Here is a 21,063-nt window from a genome sequence, read left to right on the forward strand (position 1 = left end):
AGTGGAAGGGTTGCTTTTCCAGCATGTTTCAGTTTATGATTTCTAACCTTAATGGGTTATCTGTTTGTTGATGACTATTGTTGGCCTAAAACTAAAACTAAAAATAACTGGGATATTACAGTGAAGAAGTGGTTGGAAGGATATCTTAGAAACTATGTCTCGGAGCAGCAGAATGCATGGGTGAGATGGCTTCACCTGGGAGAGTATTCCTACAATTCCTCCTACTACATGTCCATGCAGATGTCACCATTCACGACACTATACGGTTTTGAAGCTCCTATCTTCGCTGACTTAGTATTTGGTGATAGCAAAACCCCTCAGGTGAAGGATATGATGCATCAGAGTCAGGATATTCTGAGGATTCTGAGAGACAATCTCCAGGATGCACAAAATCAGCAAAAGTTGTATGCTGATCTGAAGCGAATTGAGCGCAACTTTGAGGTGGGCGACATGGTCTACTTGAGGCTCTAGCCCTCCAGATAGTCTACTCTCAAGAAGAGTGAGGTTGAGAAATTGAAGCCATGATTCTATGGGCCTTTCAGAGTCAACAAGAGAATTGGAGAAGTGGCATGTGAGCTGAAATTACCGGCAAGCAGTAGGAATCATAATGTATTTCATGTGTCACGTCTCAAGAAGGCTTTGGGACACAACGTTGTTGCTTTAGCTGAGTTACCCTCGCTTGATGAGGAGGGAGAGATAGTTTTGGTTCTTGAAGCTATACTTGATTTCAGGGAACGTTCTTTGAGGAGCAGGATGATCAAGGAATACTTGATCAAATGGAAAAATTTACCAGCAAAGGATGCTACAGGGGAAAATGAGGAGATTTTACTGCATCCAGCCTTACAGTTGCTCGAGGACAAGCAATTTTGGGGAGGGCGGACTGTAATGTCCCCTTCTCGTTGATGTCCTTCTAGTGGTCCATTGGCCTATTCCTGAGACCCGTAGGCTATGTGGAATGAAGAATGAGGGTCAAACATTGATGAGGCGGGAACTTACTATTTTTAGTAAGTTAGGGGTTGGCCGTTTTGGTGATACTGTCCTACTGATCTCTCCATGCTCTATCACTGGGTGTGAAGATCATGCTTTTCGGAGTAGTAGTTCATGACTTACTAATTTTAGTAAGTGGCAGTATGGCATATTTCTATTTTTGACAGTGGACAGGGTCCTGATCCTGCAACAGTTCACTGGTCTTCCTTGCTCTTCTTCATCCTGGTTTTTGCAATAATCAGTATTGGAGTCATAAGTGATGTAATTAAATATTATTTCCTTATCCTAAGGTTTAATATTTAATTAATTTGATTATTTTTACTATTGATTAATGATTATGGAAATTGAGCATAATGTCTCCTAAGTGCTAGGCGAATTATTATGTCTGGGAAGGGACGCCATTTTTATAATGGGAGATATTATTTTATTCACCAAAAGTATTTGCTAAGTCAAGTCTTGGTCTTTGGCTTACTTGGTGTGATTATTTGACTTGGTATGGCGCCATCCTTGGGTAAAGGAAATGCAAATGGGGAAGTTGAATTTGGGTGCATTTGTGAGCATTTGCATTTGGTTTTGGTGGAGTTAGAAGTTATAAATAAGAGCCTTAGTCTCCCATTTTGATGATCTTATGAAATTGCAATGTTATGTTGCCGGATTGGCGATTGAAAAAATCTGAGCTTCGAAGTGTGGCTTCCTAGCTAAGTCTCAGTTTCGTCCTTGCAAGACAGTACCTAGCTGTGTCCTTGTATTTCTAGTGCTGTTGGTGAGTGAGTTGCAGATTGTGGAGTGTTTTGTGTGGGATTGGAGTGTTTTCTGGTTGCTGGTTGCGGAGCTGTTGAAACTATATTTTGCTCATACCTCTTGGCCAAGCGATTCCATCATTCTGGGTATCGGCTCATCCATCCTTCCTGCCACTGGTGATGCATCTTGTAAGGTTTTAGCACCTTGTGTTGAGTGTGGAATTTTATAATGCAAATCAAAATTCTCTTGTTAGGCGTTGGGTTTAGGGAGTGCATTGGGATGCATGCTAAATAAATATGAGTGTTTTGATAGCTTCCTTTGGGTTTTGTTTTCATTGTGGCTGGTGTAGTTTTGGTTTAGAACTGATTTGGGGTGAATTGGGTGAAAAATGAGATAGTTATGAGTGTTTTAGTGAGTTCATAGGCTGCTGGTTTTACATTTCCAGCTTGCAGATTTGATTTTAGCAAAATTTCATGCCATTTATTTTGGATGTTCAGCATTGCTCTTCTACTCTCACTGTCATTGTTATTGTAAGGTTAAGTAGTAGTACTACTAACCATTCCGGTTTGTAAACTCTCATCCTGCTGAAATGTGGAAGAGGCTGGCTTGTCGCCTATTTCAGTTAAATTGTAATTCAGTCCTCCGATGCATAAGCGGACGAGTTGAGTTTGTTTGTAATTTCAGTCCTCCTGCTGAAATATCACGGTCGAGTGATTTGTGTCTTTTGTATGTTTCTTTGGGCTGGTTCATCGCCAAGTTTCTTGCTTTCCCGTTGTATAAATGGAAGGGGTTGGCTTGCCGCCTAGTATTGTATTTCACTTCATCTTTTAGCAGATTTGAGATCTAACGACCCCCTATTCACCGTATGCTCTCACCTTCCCATATTGGGCACTTGGTGATCAGAAAGTGGAAGGGTTGCAATTTTCAGCAAGTATTGAGTTTATGTTTTCTAACCTCAACGGGTTATCTGTTGGTTGATGTTTATTATTGGTCCAAAAAACAAAAAAAAATATCTGGGATATTACATTTTTTGATTTAGACATTTGTAAATTGAGTAGTTTTCCATGACACACATCAGGAGACATTTCCTTCCATGTGCTTCCATGGAGTTGTATCAACCTTGGCCATTTGATTTGTTTCTTCCTAAGGTGAGGAATGTGGTTTTCTGATCTTGAATCTTCATCAGTATTCATCCTCGAGCCTTCATCTTCGGCATTGGAGCTTCTCTCTTATGGGGGGAATACATGTTCTCTTCTTTTCTCTCCTATGGGGGGAATCTTTATTGTACTTATGACTCATTTAGTACTTGGGGGGACATCTTGAGTTCTTCATGCTTGTCACATGTACTTTCTTTTTTCGTTTCTTTTTCTCTCTCTTGGAGTGAAGTTTTCTCCCACTAGGTTTTTCTCCTTTTCTCCATTTGTGAGAGTTCCATCGCTTTGCATTCGTTTGTACATGAATACCTGATCAGGCCTAGTTGTTGGGACTCATTCATGCATGCATTCATATTAGCTCTTTAGCTTATCCCTAAGTTAATCTTAAGAGGGGGTGTTGGAGTAATTAGGACATTTATCTAATTATTTTTTAAATAGGTCATTTAATTGCTTTTCACTTAAGCTAAACTTAGGTGCTTTTTGTTATCTAGAGTTTGGCTTTCTAGATGTAGTTGAGCTTAATTTAGCTCCTACTTTGCATTGCTTTAGTTCTCTTAATTTAGCATTAGGATTTTGCACCTAGGGTTTCATGCATCCTTTACAATCAATCAATTGTGCAATAATAGAAAGTTCTCAGGTTGTTATAGAGCACATTATCTTTGCTTGATCTTTTTTGTGTGATAGGTGTTTTGCTTGTAGATGAGTCTTGGCTCTTGTGGTTGTATCATCAACTCCTACAAAGATGAATAATGCAAGTCTAAAATGTCATGTAGGACTTGTTGCAGATCTGCTATTCATTAGTTGTAGGTTATGGCAGCCTTGAAAGCCATCAAAATCAACCTTTGATCACGGATATGATACCACCCAAAAGTCACCAAATACTTAACAATGACCTGGCTGTTCACCTCCAATTCTCAGGTTGTTATAGAGCACATTATCTTTGCTTGATCTTTTTTGTGTGATAGGTGTTTTGCTTGTAGATGAGTCTTGGCTCTTGTGGTTGTATCATCAACTCCTGCAAAGATGAATAATACAAGTCTAAAATGTCATGTAGGACTTGTTGCAGATCTGCTATTCATTAGTTGTAGGTTATGGCAGCCTTGAAAGCCATCAAAATCAACCTTTGATCACGGATATGATACCACCCAAAAGTCACCAAATACTTAACAATGACCTGGCTGTTCACCTCCAAATGATGAGAAAAGATAGTTTCTAGGTCTGCAATTTGTATCCAATCATAGCCAGCATGGAATGGCATTGGAAAAACAGGGGCTGCCAGCTTTTGTAATTAATCAAACACCTCAACTCCCTTTGCTTGGTGAAATAAAGATGGGAATGGTTTGAAAACACTAGGGCACCACCAATCATGGAGAGAAACCATCAAGAAACGAGCATTTAACTCTCTAGGGTCTCATGCCTAACACCAAGACTACCTACAACTTGTACAACCCCTCTTAGAAATGTTGCAGCCTGCAAACTCCCTCAAAAACACTTCACACATGGCAGCCCCGGCTATCAAAATCTTTGCAAACAAGACCCAAGTGGATATTTGATCATGCAACACCATTTCCCAACATATCATGGATGGTACAACCAGCTCCATTTGAGTGGTATGGCCTAGTTAAAACCCCTTTAAACACACCAAAAATCTTATCTCCAATATAAACTCAAAAATCTGCATTTAGGAAACCTTTAAAATCTTCATTTTTTGAAATCCCGAACCATCAAACACTATGAAAACAATGGTGACTCCTGTTTAGAGTCTCTCCAACCAGCTAGGGACTGTCTTCCAGTTCCAAAACCAATAATCAAAGAGGGTTTTCATCCTCAACAAATCCTTGGAATCGATGAGCAAATGCTTAAATTGAGAGGGGGGGGTGAATTAGTATAAGCTAATCTTTTACTTTTTAATTTAATAATCATAATACTATCAATCACACAACAGCAACAATTAAGAATACAAGATTTACATGGAAACCCTTTTGGGACAAAACCACGACAAAAGATTGCTTATATAAAATTTCTCGTACAAACTTTGTAGGCACCAACCTACTAGAGACTCCAATCTCCATCACCGAGAACTAACCCAGCAAGAGACACCAATCTCTTCTGTTGAGAGGCACCAATCTTTAACAAAACAAAGTCTTAGTCTTCTTGAAATTGCTTCTTCAAAGCGCAAGAGTCTACTTCATAAAATTTGCTACAAATTTTATCTTAAGTCTTCTGTAAATCGGCTCTTAAATCTGCCATAAATCACCTCCAAAGGTATGCTATAAATCTGCTCTTAAATCTGCTACAAATCTGCTGATGGAGAATACACTTATACTATAACTCAGAAAGATATTTTGTTAATTGCTTACATCGTACACCACAAAATTACCTTCTTGTACACCCCATCAAATGTCTCTTCACCCAAGAGAGGTGACTCTCCCAAAGAGGTTGTCCAAATTTGGAATATAAATATTTTACTTTAATTCCCAAAAATGAGCGACCACTGTGATGGGTCAGCCCCTTAAGATAATAGATTAGTTTCTTGTGCACTAGATTTGGGTTGGCCTACTACAAATATTAGTTTAATTGTATTTTTCAAATTCCAAGGAGAGATGTCATGGAGATAAGAGTCAAATCAGAGGGTGGTCAGCTAGCATTCGCCAATGAACATAAGCTTGTCTTTAATGCCTTGGAATGGTGTGATTTGCCCTTAAATAATAGATATCCAAAACTGATTTTGTTTGATCATTGAACATCGATTAGTGGCCTTTGGCCTTTCATTCCTCATTAGTGATTTCCATCTTGGACCAATCTTTTTTATTTTGACATTAATGACAATTAATCCATCACTCTCCTTTGAGATCAATGAAAATAATCCAATAAGAAGAATACTCAAGTTCAATTCAATAGCATTTCTTTGTGTACTCTTTTGCATAGTTGAAATGGGAGCTGAAATCTCCTTTTATAGAGTTGGAGAGAAAAAAGGCCAATTTGAATACTCTTGATTGAGTTGTGGAAAGTACTGTCAAGGCAGTGGAAATCAAAATTGAGCATGCCAACTCAGATTTACTAAAAATAGGCGTTCTCTCCAAGAAGTGTGGAGAACAGATTAGGAGGTAGAAAATGCTTCAAAAAGCAATCCAAGTCACAAGCTGGCTCAACACCACCAATAGAAACCAAGAAAAACTGAAATCGAGCTCTCCAAGATCATTTGAGTCCCCTAACTACTACCAATTAGCCTACAAGAACCCAAGAATTGGTTAATGGTCACCCCCTGTTGATTAGGCTCAAGAAGGGGACATTGCAATCCTCCCTCTTCATAATTTCTTGTCCCTACGCAATTGCAAGTTTGGATGCTATAAAATTTTCTCTTCCAAGTAGCACCCAACATGATTAAGTTCTTCCATTTCGCCAAATATTCTTTGATGGTCCTCTTCCTCAAAGTATGCTCCCTATAATCAATAATTGCCCCTAGAATCAACGCAAGCTTCTCTTCCTCATGAAAAGGAGGCAACTTAGAAGAGGGATCAACATTACGTCCAAGCGCCTTCTTGAGGCATGATACATGGAAGACATTATGTACCTTGCTACTTGTTGATGGGTATCTTATGACCACACCAACATAGAATAAAAGTGCCAAAGGACACTCTATCCTCTCTTAGCAAAGACCCCTCGTATGCTAAGACTGTGAAGATCATAGAGGTGACTCCAAGGTTCCTATTGCAAACATGCAACTTTATGTTGGATATGAGCTCATTTGTCTTGATGTATGTTGGTAATACAAAGGGACTTACATTTGGATCATTCTTTCACTTCTTTGCTATGGCTATAACTTCATCATCAGATATAACAATTCTGCGATATTTCTACTTCAAACGAACTGAAATTAAAAGGAGAAAGGGTTAGAGAAACCTAATTCTAATCCTAAGGACAATGATATCAATGGATAGTGCTCCAATGGACGAATTCCACATAAACCAAGTTTTGCTTCGCCAATGTCAGCAACAACTCCACGGGACTGATGCAATCTTCCAAGGGATATGCAAAGAATTTTCATATCATAATGAACACCATCATAGCAAACAATGCACATTCAATGATTGAAGTTAAGCATCCGTATAAAAGGCTCAAGTTAACTTTACATTGCAACTTATAATCAATAAGATGCAAAAAGTATGAGCCATGGAAATTCATCAAACATCATCACATTCTCCATTAAAACCAAAGCACTTCGTCTAACAATTGAGACATTGGAAGAACACCATGCAACAAGTTGAAATAAACATGAATCCACCATATCTTGAATGAAATCAAATTCTATCTCCAAGTCTTACAACAATGTCTTCTCCTTCTCCTACTCTATTTCTAGTCTAAGGAGCAAGAGTTTTTCACTTCTAATGAGCTAAATATGAATTACAAATGAAAAGGCAGGGCCTTTTACAGAGCTCCTCCCACAAATGAATGACCAAGATTGATTTGAAATCAAGGGCCAAGATTACAAGATGGAACACTAAATAGGATTTTACTAACAATAGCTTATGTGGTACGAAAAAGTGGGCCCAAGTCGACCAATGAGAAAATAACATTTATGGACACTTGTCCTTTCGAATATAAACCAATAATAAAATATTATCAGCACCTCCTAGAAGCTCTCTTGGATAAGTTAGGTTCATTGAATCTAGTCATGTCGACTTGGAAACACGTGATTGGCTAGTGAAGGTGAGTAGGTGCCACGTTAGCACGCTGGGTGCCATGTAGACTCGGTAAGTCATCACAAAGAATATTCCATTTTGACTAATTGTGACGGAGTATATTCCCAAATTGCATCATTTGGACCAAGGTTCTAACTTTGATTAACTCTTTTGAAATTATCCTTCCTTGATCATTCTCTTCTTTCCACATACTTGGTTTCGAGAACTCGCCTTATTGGAATATCTTTCCTTGTCGGTTACTGTCATTCCTTTAGTCTTTTCCAACTAACTTTTGATCTTGGATTTCAGGAGGAAATTCTTCCTGTTACATGTGTACTTGAACTTTGATCTTTGAGGTCTTGAACCTTGAATGCCTTGAACTGGATTGTCTTGAATTAGACTTCTTCACCCTAGGTCTCCATGCTCCTTGATGTTTTATCATTTTTTGACTTGTCAAGAATGCCATGTTTTATCAAAATATCTCCTTAGGAACTTCAATTTTATGTCTCCAGTCACCTCTCTTCCATGAGCACATTCTAGACATGGGGAGGGATTCTTGTCCTTTGATGTTTATCCTTGGTAGAGAGGATTTATGCCAGAGACCGCACTTGTGCATTGGAGGAGGATTTGTCTTGGTGACAAAATCCTTGCGCATGGTGGAACTGCGCTCATGAGTGCACCTGAGCCTGGTAGAAGAAATTTCTCCACAATCAAATTTTGATCATTTCACGCCATTTGAAAGGTAGGCACATTTTGGAGGGGGTCAAGGAATTTTTCCATAATTAACTAAATTTTTCTCCATATCATTGAGCTCTTGAGCGCATTTGAGCCTTGGAGATGAAGTTTTACCATAAGCCAAATTTTGAGTTTTATGCCATTTGAGTGCATGGGCACAATTTGACCTTGAAGGAGGACTTTTGGACATGAGGAAGAATCCTTCTGCCCATGGAGGATTCTTTGGCACATTTTGGGGGTGGAGGAGGGTTGTTGAATTGAGGAAGAATCCATCCCGCCTTGAGATTTGCACTCCAAGAGGCTTCCTTGGGCGCACTTTGAGGGTGGAGGAGGATTTTTCCATCCCTTAACCAAAATTTCGCTGTCTTAGTCGAATTTTCATTATTTTCACTTCAATTGTTCATTTCACCAATCTTGGATCTAGATACTCCTATTCCTTCATTGTCGATGTTCATTTGTAGCCCAAAAATAGACTTACTAAAAATAGAAACTGCTAAAAATAGTGTGTTCGAACTCAAAATTAGGCCAAACAAAGACCCACTGAAATTTACTAAAAATAGACTTACTAAAAATAGACATTGCCAAAAATAGTGTATCCAAATTCAAAATTAGGCCAAACAGAGACCCAGTGAAATTTACTAAAAATAGACTTACTAAAAATAGCCATTGCTAAAAATAGGGTGTCCAAACTCCAAATTGGCCAAAACTGAGACGTGTTGAAACTTACTAAAAATAGACACTGGCAAAATAGAAACTCTTGCTAGAAGCACCAAAAAACACCACCACCAAGCTCCATGAAGGATTTTTCCTTGTTTTGAAATAAATTCCTGCTTCTTGTCTTGCATTGACTCTCAGAGTGCAAATAAGACCCTGAGGAGAAATCCTATTGATGTATTGAACCACTTCCTTGGGTGCAATCTAGGGGTGGAGGAGGAATTTCTATCATGAGCACAAATCCACCTTTGTGAAGGATTTTTCCCATAGCCAAATTTTGGCTATTCAATTTCATTCCTTCATGCTGTGAAGGATTTTTCCCATACTTAGCAAAATTTTGGCTATTCAATTTTATTCCTTCATGTAGTCCTTTCAATACTTAGTCAAATTTGCATCAATTCATCCTTCTGGTAGTGAATTCCTTGTTCTATCATTGCAATCGCTTCCTTGGATGATGATATCATCCACTCAACGAATTCCTCTTATCAGCATCCAAAGTCTTGTTCTCGCATCAGTCTTGAAAAGATAAGAAAACATTGTAATCTTACAAGTATCAATCACGCCATAAGTTAACAAAATACAAAGTTCAAAGGATAATCAATAAACACAATGTGGTTTGATAATACTTCGAAAACCCTAATTCTCAACTTGACTACAACTGTCAAGGCTCTATATGCTTTAAAATCCATTCCATACTTAGGCATTTCATCACCTCCAAAGGCCAGAATCCAAGTCAACAAGACATGATAACTCATCCCTTAGGGTCTGGAGATGACATCGACCACAAAAGACTTTGTTTATTCGGCGAAAGGAGGGGGTCCCCATTTGCAATGGGGTGATGTATGAAAACGTCACAACACTACTCTTTGGTTGCTGCAATTCATATGCCACCTCGCCTCTTGGAGATCTTGAATGGGCTGTAGAAGCATGGCTTTAGCTTCCTTAATCCACTATTCTTGAGATTGGATTGCCTGTAGGGTTGAAATATTAAATAAACCATGTCCCCTACCTCAAATGCACTCTATACACAGTCTTGGTTGAAATTCAACTTCTGCTGATTGAGTATGCTAGAGGTTGTCTTTGAAAGATTTCATTATGTCTTGACTTTGCTACAATAAATTCTTGACTTTAGTAACTCTTTTATCACCAAACAAAAGATCAATGAAGTTAGGGGCTTCATACCCATACAATACCATGAAAGGAGACATCTTGATGGATATTTGATAGGTGGAGTTATAACAATACTCATCCAAATGTAACCACTTCAACCAAGCCTTTTGCTGCCCTGAAACTTAATTATGTGGGTACCCTTCAACCCACTTGTTGACAATCTCGGTTTTCCCATTTGTCTGTGGGTGGAAACTAGTGCTTGGAGTGAGTTCAGTCCCACTCAATCTTAACTATTCTTTCCAAAATAGACTCAAAAATATTCTCTTTGTCACTAGCAATGCTTTTTGGCAATCCATGCAACTTGAACACCTCTCTAAAAAACAAATCAGCCACCTATAGTACTGTAAACAGTGCTGACATACCAAAAAACCAAGTAAATTTGGTCAACCTGTCAACAAGCACGTATATGCAATCCTTCCCTTGCACTTTGGACGAAGACCTATAATGAAATCCATAGAGACACTTTCCCTTTTTTGATTGCAAATGGGCAAGGGCTGCAAGAATCCAACAGGAAAGGTATGCTCATTTTTGTTCTCTTGTTGCACAAGACACTCTCTAACATGCTTATAGACTTAATCCTTAAGCCCTTTCCAAGATAATCTTTCTTGGATCTACTTGTAAGTCTTGTACAAACTAGGCGACTAGCCATAGGGGCATCATGATTTGTTCTCATAATCTTCATTGCGAGCCCTGTATCAGGTTCTAAAAAGATTTTCTCCTTGTAAAGCATGAGTTCATCCAATGCCTTGTACCCGTTGTCAAGCAAAGTACTATCCAAAATATTATTGACAAATGAGTTCTTAGTATACTTTGCAAGAATTGGATTTTTCCAATTAGTTGCAATTTACATCAATAAACATAAATGTGGCCTTCTTGGCAGTGCATAAGCCATTGCTTTTCTCTTCCCCCTGACATATTCAATGTCAAAATCATAAGCTTGTAACTTACCCACTTTTGTTGTCTATCATTAAGATCCTTTCAATTTAGGAAATACTTGAGGCTATAGTGATTTGTTTTGAGTCTTGACAATGTACTTATCTCTAACAAGGCATTGCTTGAACTTGGCCAAAGCATAAACTATTTTATGGAGCAGCCAATTGTGAAAAACCTTTAACAAACCTCTAGTACAAACCACAAAGTCCAAAGAATCCCTTCAACTTAGAGAGATTTGTAGGTGGTGACAAATCTAAAATTGCTTTGATTTTCTCTTGATCAACACTAACACACTTAGAGCTGATTATGTGGCTAAGATTTAGAAGTTGTATAATCCCAAATTCACATTTTGGACTCCTCGGCATATATGACTGTACCTCAAGAATGCTTAAAATCTCATCTAAATGCCTCATGTGCTCCTCCCATGTCCTGTTGTAAACCACGATGTCATAAAAAAATCAAAACAAGTTTCTAAAGTTGTTTGTTAAACAACCGATTCATGCAAAACTAAAAATGTGGTGAGGGCATTGGTCAAGCCAAAAGGCATAACCAAAAACTCAAAGTGACCAAGGTGGCATCTGAAGGTTGTTTTCTCTATGTCCTCCTATTGTACCCTTATTTGATGATATCCAGATCTCAAATCTATCTTAGATAATTACACAACTCCGTGTAGCTCATCAATGAGCTTATTGTTGCCGGCAATTATCATTATGTTATGTTGTCATATTATGTTTATGTTGTCGTCGGTAATAATGAGTTACGGCGGTCAGTTAGTTAGTTGTCCCGAAGGGCAATTGGACGCGACGGTTGGTCGCACCCCTTCGGGTATTATATATTGCGTACCTTTCCTTCGAAGTGGATCATGATAGTTGTGTCAAATGTAATGTAATAAGCACTTGATGTACATGGACTGTTGAATTAATACAGAGACTGGTTATTTAGTATATTTCCATTATGTTCTGTGCATTTACTTTCTGCATTTAATCGTTTACCCATACATCTTAAAATATCACAGAAATGATGCACACCATGGACTTTCGTGTGGTTCTGAAGGAAATGATGCGCTGCCCCAGATCTCACGGGGGCGCTGCCCCTCGACCCCGCTGAGACGCTGCCCAGACCCCGCGGGGGCGTTGCCCCTCGACCCCACTGGGGGCATTGCCCCCAGACCCCCAGTTTATTTTTTGAGCTACAATACACTTGTTGGAGTTGGGCGAAGGGCATTAGAGATGTCACGGTAAGTGTTGTGGTTGTCCGTGTTGTGAGAAGGAAGCCTGTAGCTAAGCATTGGTGAGGGAAGGCGTTGCGGGTCCGCGCAATTGTATGACACCAGAGAGTTATTTAGTTCAGTTAGCAGCCTTTGGGGAGTGTGATGGAGGATTTGAGGTGCCTCCTAGCCTTTGTGCCAAAGGGTTGTGGCCACCTCCAGGTAGGAATGATACGCTTGAGGAACTTGGAGTATGTCTCAGCTAGACGTGAGGTTGCCTTGGTGGATGCAGAGAGGGCTCGGGAGGAGTTGACCATCAGGTTGGAGGCAGTACTAGCGTGAGACATAGCTCAGCGTACCCAGGAGTTGGATGTCGAGAGGGCAGTGCGGGTGGCTATCGAGGACAAATTGGCTAGGGAGATAGTCTCATTCGAGTAGCAGTTGGTGGAGGCTGAGACTGAAAAGCATGTTTTGCAGACAAGTTTGGTTTAGGCACAGGAGGACTGTGATGCCAAAGGGAGCACTAATGGTGAAATCCACACTTGAGCATCGGATGGTAGCCGACAAGGGTTTTCCGGCGAGGACGCAACAAGTGTATAAGTTCCGGGTTCGACTAGCGTCAATAGTTCTTGCCATTCATCTCTATTTTGTATTAAGTCGTCCGGAGTCGACTTCTTTTCTTGGGGGGGATGATGTTGCCGGGAATAATCATTATGTTATGTTGTCATATTATGTTTATGTTGTCGTCGGTAATAATGAGTTACGGCGGTCAGTTAGTTAGTCGTCCCGAAGGGCAATTAGACGCGATGGTTGGTCGCACCCCTTCGGGTATTATATATTGCGTACCTTTCCTTCGAAGTGGATCATGATAGTCGTGTCAAATGTAATGTTATAAGCACTTGATGTACATGGACTGTTGAATTAATACAGAGACTGGTTATTTAGTATATTTCCATTATGTTATGTGCATTTACTTTCTGCATTTAATCGTTTACCCGTATGTGGCAAACACTTATTGATTCATGGAATGGGGTACCTATTTTTTATTGACTTCTTATTCAGAACCCTATAGACTATACATATATGCATGGTCCCATATTTTTTCTTAACCAACAAAATTGAAGATGCAAATGGGCTCTTAGTAGGGCGGATATGCCCCATATCCAGGGGCTCCTTAATTGCCTTCTCGATCTCATCCTTATGCCTCTTGGGATGCCTATAGGGAGTGATACTAACAAGTTTAGTACCCTTCAACTCTATCACGTGCTCAATGCCTCTATCAAGAGGCCTCCCTAGAGGTACTTTTTTGAAAACCTCGTTTCACTTGGTTAGCAAAGCTTGCACATTTGGGTGATAGCTCCTCTTTTCTTGTTTGTGTCTGTATGAATAATAATACACTTAGCTGCCCACACAATATGATCAATTCTAATCAATCTCTCCATTTGTTTGAAGGTGTGTAATATCCCTTGGCTAATCTGACCTTTTTTGCTTATTTGAACTCCAAGGAATATTGTCAAACACTTGTCCTGCAAAGTCTGTACTTGCTGTTCTATGTTTCAGTTTGTATAACCTGCGTGTTATGCAATCTGGACAGCTAGTATAACTTCTGTGTTATGCAGTTTTTACTTGGCATGATGAAAAACTTCAGACTTCTTTAAGAGTATTAACCTATAATATTCCTTCCTAATATAGGTGTGAAAATGATGGAATCCAACTCAAGGAATAATGTCAAACACTTCATATACAAACACTTGGTTTGCTGGTCTGAGTTTAGTCTCATATAATATTGTTTGGGTGACTACACAACATCGAAAGTGACTGCAAATGATCCCTGCAATGTCTAGGCTTGAAGTATAATGCATGAATAACTTGTATTTAATCCCTCCAATGCATATATATGACTTTCAAAGGTGAAATGTGCAGTTACAGCCAGCAGACATAAGGACAAACATTTGGCATGCAAACTACAAACATAATTAATATAGATATAAGATCATATAGAGTGCTGCGACATCTATCTCCTCCATCTCCTTAATTATTTGCAATCCTCAATTACAATGAACAAGTAGTTACTTGGACTCTTATCATTCAATAATGTTTTAGATTAATGGCATCTACAACAACATATATATAAGATCAATGCATTACAACTCCATTAAGAACCTGGTTAAATGATACGATCTGCTACAATAAACCTCTGTGTCCAGCGTTGAATTAACACAGCCCCATAGTTATTCGGCACTTCACAAAAAATATCTGCTCAAAAACCTTGATCGATCTTTCTCCATTTTGCACAAATTTGACTGCTGGTTACAGCGAACTCAAAAGCAACCCTCGGAAGATATTTCACCACCTCAAGTAGCTGTCACAATGAAGTAGCTACGCACTCCAATGCCAAAAAGCTCCAAAAACTTGCAAAACCCTTGGTCTCTCCAAATCCTAATGCTCTCCAATATCAAGTTATAAGAAATAACAATCACATAATGAGTTCGATTTCATTTGCAAAGCCTTATATCTCCTCATCAAGTTCGATTTCCTCCAAAAAGCATTTAAAATAACATTTAAAATGTTATTACATTAAAACTTAGCGAATCATTTTAATTTCTCAATAATATTGTACCCCATAATTAATTGTAATAATGGCCTTCTTTCCATGATGATTCGACCTTCAACTTAAGTGAAATTATAGAGTTAAATTATAACTTTATAATAAGCCATTTAATGATTTAATATTAATGTGGCCACTAAAATATTAATAACTCCCAAAATACTTAACATTTTGTTATGTCGTTTGAAACGGGAGTCCATCCTGCTTTTCCCCATGTGACCAAATGCACTTTATAAAAACAAAAAGGTTCCTTCTCGATCAACCTCTGACCTACTATAAATAGTAAGTATAGCAAATGAAGTCCAAATGAAGCCAAACAAATGTTAAAACATAACATATTGAATAGTGGAGAAGATGAGAACCTCAGCTGACCAAATCTCTACCTCATAAGACCTTCTATCCACACTCATTAGCCTACGAGGGTCAAAATGATAGGCTAATCGTTCAAAAATAGGAACAAGCTAAAAAGGGGACATTACAAGGTAACAACTCAAGGCCCTCCATTGGACATCCCTTTTAAGACAACTTTCTTCCCCTTTGATTGAAATTTCAGCTCCATGGTTTGATTTAAAGTGATTTCCCCCAAAGATCACAGCCACTGTATTCCCAATCCTGCATCTGTATCTCAAATATTAACTACAAAGAAGTCACCCTTGACTTCATAATTGCCCAACTGTAAGCTCATTTGGGGAATCATTCTAGTGCGTGTAATAGTAAAGCCATCAGTTAGCATAACCTTAAATCCATCCACAACATCCATTTTGAGTCCTCTACGAACCACTAACCCTTTGTCAATAAATTATGTGTAGCTCTTGTATCAATCAAAGCCACTACTTGTTGCTCTCTAAGGACTCCGTGAACTCTGAAAGGCTCCTTTTTTTTTTTTAAGTGAGAAAGTTGGGCAAGAGTGCTAGCACTTTCCTTCTCCCTCCCCTCATCAATAAAATCATCGTAAACAATGATGAAGTTACCTAGATTGATGATCTTTTGTATAAATTTTAGGGAGGCATAGCTTCTGGGTATTACTAATATCAAATGAAGCCTTTTAATTTTTGGAAGATGTATTCCATGACCAATTTTAGGATTTACATGTGGTTGATTACCATTTGTTCTCACTAATGCACATGCAATATACATGCACATTGACAAAGAATTCTATGCTTTGGTCTAAGAACTCAAATTGTTGCTTCATTATCTACTTGATAAGGAGACCATCCTTCTTAATTATCATTAAATTTGCCTATCCTTGAATGCAGTGCAAGGTTCAACAATATTAACATCTGAATTTTAAAGTAGGCATCTTACATTCAACAATTTCATTTGGTCATCTAGTATAGGACAGGTGTCACCAAGAAAGTGGCAGGTCTTCTTAGTTGTTTTGCTTCTTGAGTTTGTATCCTCTTGAATATTCAATGCCCAACCTTAGAATTGGAGAATTTTCACTAGTTTCCAATTGGTTTGGTTGTTGACACTTTGTAAGTAGTTCATGGTGTTATATCCCCTGCTTATGTTGGACTAAAAATGCAAGGAATATTGTCAAACAATTGGCTGACAACCTGCTACTCTAACTCAGTCTGTATAATCTGTGTGTTATGTGGATTCTAGGCTGCTGAATAACTTGCGTGTTATGCTGATTTGACTGACAAAAAAGTTTCAGACTTGTTTTGGAAGCATTAACCCCAAAGTGTAGTCAAAGGATGACTTGCAAACAACTTCTAAGCAACAACATAAACCTCTACGATGATTGTGCAACTTGATTTGAGTTTTTCCAATGCAATCACATGAATTAGAATGCAAAATCACACACCTATAGCTGACTGGAATTTTATCAACCAGTTGGCATGCAACCATATAACAATATGAGAATGAAAACAACCCTATTCCTTCACTTTATTAGGAACAATAGACTGATTTACAATGCCAAAACAAGGGCCAAAAACTCTTGGCTTCTCAACAATGAATTTCAGTATGTCTGAAGATATATGACAGCCATGGGTTCATGAATACCAACTGAAATCCAATGAAAAGTAAGTGATAAATGAACCTGGAAAATATCGCCAAGATTTGATATTGAAGAAGCAAGCAATACCGTGGCTTTCTGAGCCTTCCTCAAGCCAAATTGAATTAACCTCCAAATCACCCCTGCTCAGAATGTGCTGCAGACAGTAAGAAATTTTACCAGCTAATTTGGTTCCTTCTAGGCATCAAAAAACCATCTATGCTTCCTCACAAAGGAGGCGCCCAGGCTGGAAGTGCAGTAGCAAGTATATCCGAAGTAATGGAGCTCTTCTCAAGCCCAAATCGTGCTTTTCTGGTATGTTTCAGATCTGAATTAATAATTTGCAGCCTTAGATTCCTTTCTTTGCTTCAATAATCATCAATGCTACCTTAGGAATGGAGTGCTCCAGTCAAGGAGTGAAAATGGCAGCCCAAGGAGGTGTGATGAGCAAGATTGTAGTACCACTCCAGCATGTACGAAATCTGAAGATGCCTGATTTCGAAACTCAGAGTTGATAACTGCTATCAATGAATGGTTGCGACTCCTATTCGCCAAATAATACCTTCAATACTCCCCAATTCGAACTCTATCATAACTTAGCCCTTGGACACCAATGAAGTACTATCAAAAGATCATTAAGCTGAAACTTGTGAGCGCTGCACCAATTGACCCTACTGATAAAAAATCATGGTCTTCTTCAAGCAGGTAAAAATCTGAATAGGACTGGGACAATAACTCCTACATAAGTCTTGCAATCAGCTCTTGGTAAAAATCGATGAAGTCCTCTAGCCTTCAAAATGTCTTAATTTGACTTCTCTAAAATTGAACCTTAGTAAGTTGGCCTTTGGCCACAATCTAAGCACAATTGAGATGACTGAAATATCACCTCCTCAATGCAACCCCTCCAGAGATCTTTCACTCCCTCAATTATACTATCAATGGGAGTTTTCGTTCCCAAAGACAATATTTTGTAGAAACTCTAGTCTCCACAAACTCCACAAAGCAAATATCAATTCTTGGCTGATTAGAAGCTGAGCTAAACCTCCTTAAATACTTTTTTAATCCATCATCCAGCTTCTAGAAATAATATTAATTATTTCATATTATTTCACTTAAGTGACTTTATGATATAATATTAAATTAAGTCACTTTATTAAATTAATTAAATATAAAGTCATCTTTTAATTTTAATTTATTTGATAACTTTATAAATTATTAACTTAATATTATTAATTAAGCTATCCAATAAAAAAATAAATTAACTAATTAAATTAATTAATTACTCCTACTCCAAAAATGGGGACATTACACATGGTGGTACTGTCTTATACCAGGTCACTGCTTTCCATTCCCATTGATCACTCTGCCAAGTTGGAGGCTGTCACCATCCTAGGTGGACATTGTGGTGTACAAATGACTTCGCAACAACTTGATTACTACTTTTGTTATCCTTCTACATGGAAGCAGATTGATGATTGCATTTGTTGCTGCTCTCTTTGTACTCGTTCTAAGTTTTCCAACCAAAATTGTGGATCATATAAATCATTAGTGTTACCTTCTTGACCATGGGAAATAATTTACTTTATTATTGGTCTTACCAACACATGCTGTCATACTGTATGCTTTTAGTATTGTGCCAGTTTCCAAAATTGGTACTTTATGCCATACAGAAAGACGGTTATGTTCCACAGGTTACCCACTTATTCGTCAAGTTTCTTCGTAATGCAGAATACCCCTTAATTACTAGAAATTGCTTCATAATACACAACTGTTATACAGAATAAAAAAGGCCAATGCAGTATAATCCTCGCCATACATGACTAATAGTTTGATTTGAATCCAATAACTAAGGGAGATGAATCCAGGACATTTACTCTGATCTGAAGTCAATGACTATGGGAAATGACCATCAATTTTTCTTGATTGGATAATGAGGGGAGATTAGCGGACATTTATGACCTCTTGTTTTTAGGGGTCTTAGTTATGGATTTGCCAAATTATCAAATGAATCAAGGGTCAGGCATGCCATAATACAGTTTGTTCATTTCTTTCATCTTATTACCATACTGCAGTTCAAGAATACTTGTTTTGCTGATGACGAGCTCGTGGTATTTAAGTATGCTCCATATAAAGCACAGTGGGACCTAATGTATCCAATTGTGTGAAGATATTTTATTTGGTTGATGCAGTTAGTGCTTTAAATCATTAAGACGTGAATTTTGGAGGTAAATTTAATCCATGCAGCAAAGTAGATCCTAAGGTACACTGGATTACAGATGTGTTCAATACAGTTCCAGGGAATGAAATTGTAGGGTTATCTGATTTGATTATGGCAGGGACCATAACATAAGGAATAAAAAAAAGTATATTTTTGTTGATTAAATGGTGGAATCCTGTCATTGACTGGAAAGAATCAAGAAAGAATCTACTACAGACTGCAACTTGAGTATCAAAGCAAGGCATTTGACATATTGTCATGCTGCAAAACAAGTCAATGCAGCAATAGTTTTAGGGGAGATATAATGTGCCCATAAATCTATTTAATAACACCTTGGAAGAATAAAATGCATTGCTAGTAATTTCTTGTGATGATGAAAAATTGTAGGATAATGAGATCAAGATGGACTATTGCTAGACAAGGATCATGGTTGGAGATATTATTGGTAAGTATCCACTTTAAAGCATGAGTTTATCTGTATTAATCCCAATCAGAGCCTCACGAGCCTCAAAGAAGATGCAGACGTTTTCAAAGGATTATTAGGAACAGATCATCCACATTATTGTTTCCAGATAGAATTAATTTAAAATTTAGCACATGAAAACACAATATCTATCAACATTAATGCACATGTATAAGTCTAGTTGGTTTTAAATTAGAGCGCACATGAACTTAGCGTTCTAGCAGTAGTATCTACAAAACAAGAAATATAATAATAAATGTTTGAAGGCACTCTATTAGGCTTTTGAAAATACATGACGTTTCTTGTTCTCCCTAAAAGTTCTGTGTTTTGCTGCCTTTATTCAGATGTTTAGCTTGGCTCTCTTCATTTTCACTTTAATATTGTCTACAAGCCACTGCACAAATTTTGTAAGTTTCCCTTTAATCTAAACCTTAGGTGAAGGCTCTAATAATGTACTCTTCTGTGCATATTAGAAGGTGACACTACTAAAAACATGAAATCTTTTGAAATAAAATGGTAAACATTTATCTAGCAACTTTTTATCCTGTCTGACTTAAATTAGACTTCTTGTAATAGTATTTGATTGATGTGAAAGACCTAATGGTGATTTTTTGAATGGAACAGGACCAATGGAAAACAACTCTTTTGTTACGTGCAAAGAATTCTTTGAAGGCCAAAGAATTGGAAGAGGATGACCTTACTTAGAAAGTTTTGATTGTGTGATACACCAATGTGTTCATTGTAGGCTTTCCTGTAAATCCAATACTCAAAATTGCATAAGAAGCTACGGTTTTCCCGTAGATCCAATATTCAAGATTGCATAGAAGCAATGTTACAATTCATTTATAGGATTGAAATCAGATTTTTAATGTTTTGTGGGATTTGACTTTGCTACAGAAGTAGCCATTAATGATACCTTTTTTCCATGCATGTTGTTAATAATTTTAAGGCGAAGAGATCCACTTGTAATTATTAATGCTACCTTTTTTCATTGCATGTTGGTAATAATTTTAAGGCAAAGGAACCGACTTAGCACACAAGCACAAAATATTATTTAATGCTTTGGGCTTTTCATTGTGTAACATATTTCCCCATTGACTAGGATTTTAGAGAATGCAGTGCTTCCACAAATACATAACCCAAAAAAGGAAACAATCACCTAAATTACATGTTCAAGGTTTAACATGAGCAAAATTAAGTAGCAAAGTCTATAAAATTGGTGCTAGAACAGGAGGTCTAAATAATTAGGGTTACCTCACCCTCCATCAAACAAGCCTTCTCCTTCTTTAAGCTCCTTACTTGTGTGAGTAGTGTTTTCTCCCTTGTCAAGGACATCATGAAACTACAAACCTTTACACTTCTTGCTACCAAAATGGTTTGTGCTAGATAGGGAAACTTGCATTGATCATTGGGGGCTCACTCACATTGCTAAGAGGATGCATTGGAGAAGTA

General features: G+C 37.9%; 1 protein-coding gene across 1 annotated transcript in view; it reads left to right on the top strand.

The window, feature by feature from the left end:
• LOC131040149 (alpha-soluble NSF attachment protein 2) overlaps nt 1–20,602 on the top strand; it is a 172,709-nt gene extending 152,107 nt beyond the window's left edge. Inside the window, exon 9 of the mRNA XM_057973003.2 lies at nt 20,236–20,602. Coding sequence (XP_057828986.1) covers nt 20,236–20,316 — 81 coding nt within the window. The 3' untranslated portion in view covers nt 20,317–20,602. The remainder of the gene's footprint in view (nt 1–20,235) is intronic.
• Nucleotides 20,603–21,063: the final 461 nt, after the last annotated feature.

Source organism: Cryptomeria japonica, chromosome 11 (genome assembly GCF_030272615.1).
Source record: "Cryptomeria japonica chromosome 11, Sugi_1.0, whole genome shotgun sequence".
Taxonomy (NCBI): Eukaryota; Viridiplantae; Streptophyta; class Pinopsida; order Cupressales; family Cupressaceae; genus Cryptomeria; species Cryptomeria japonica.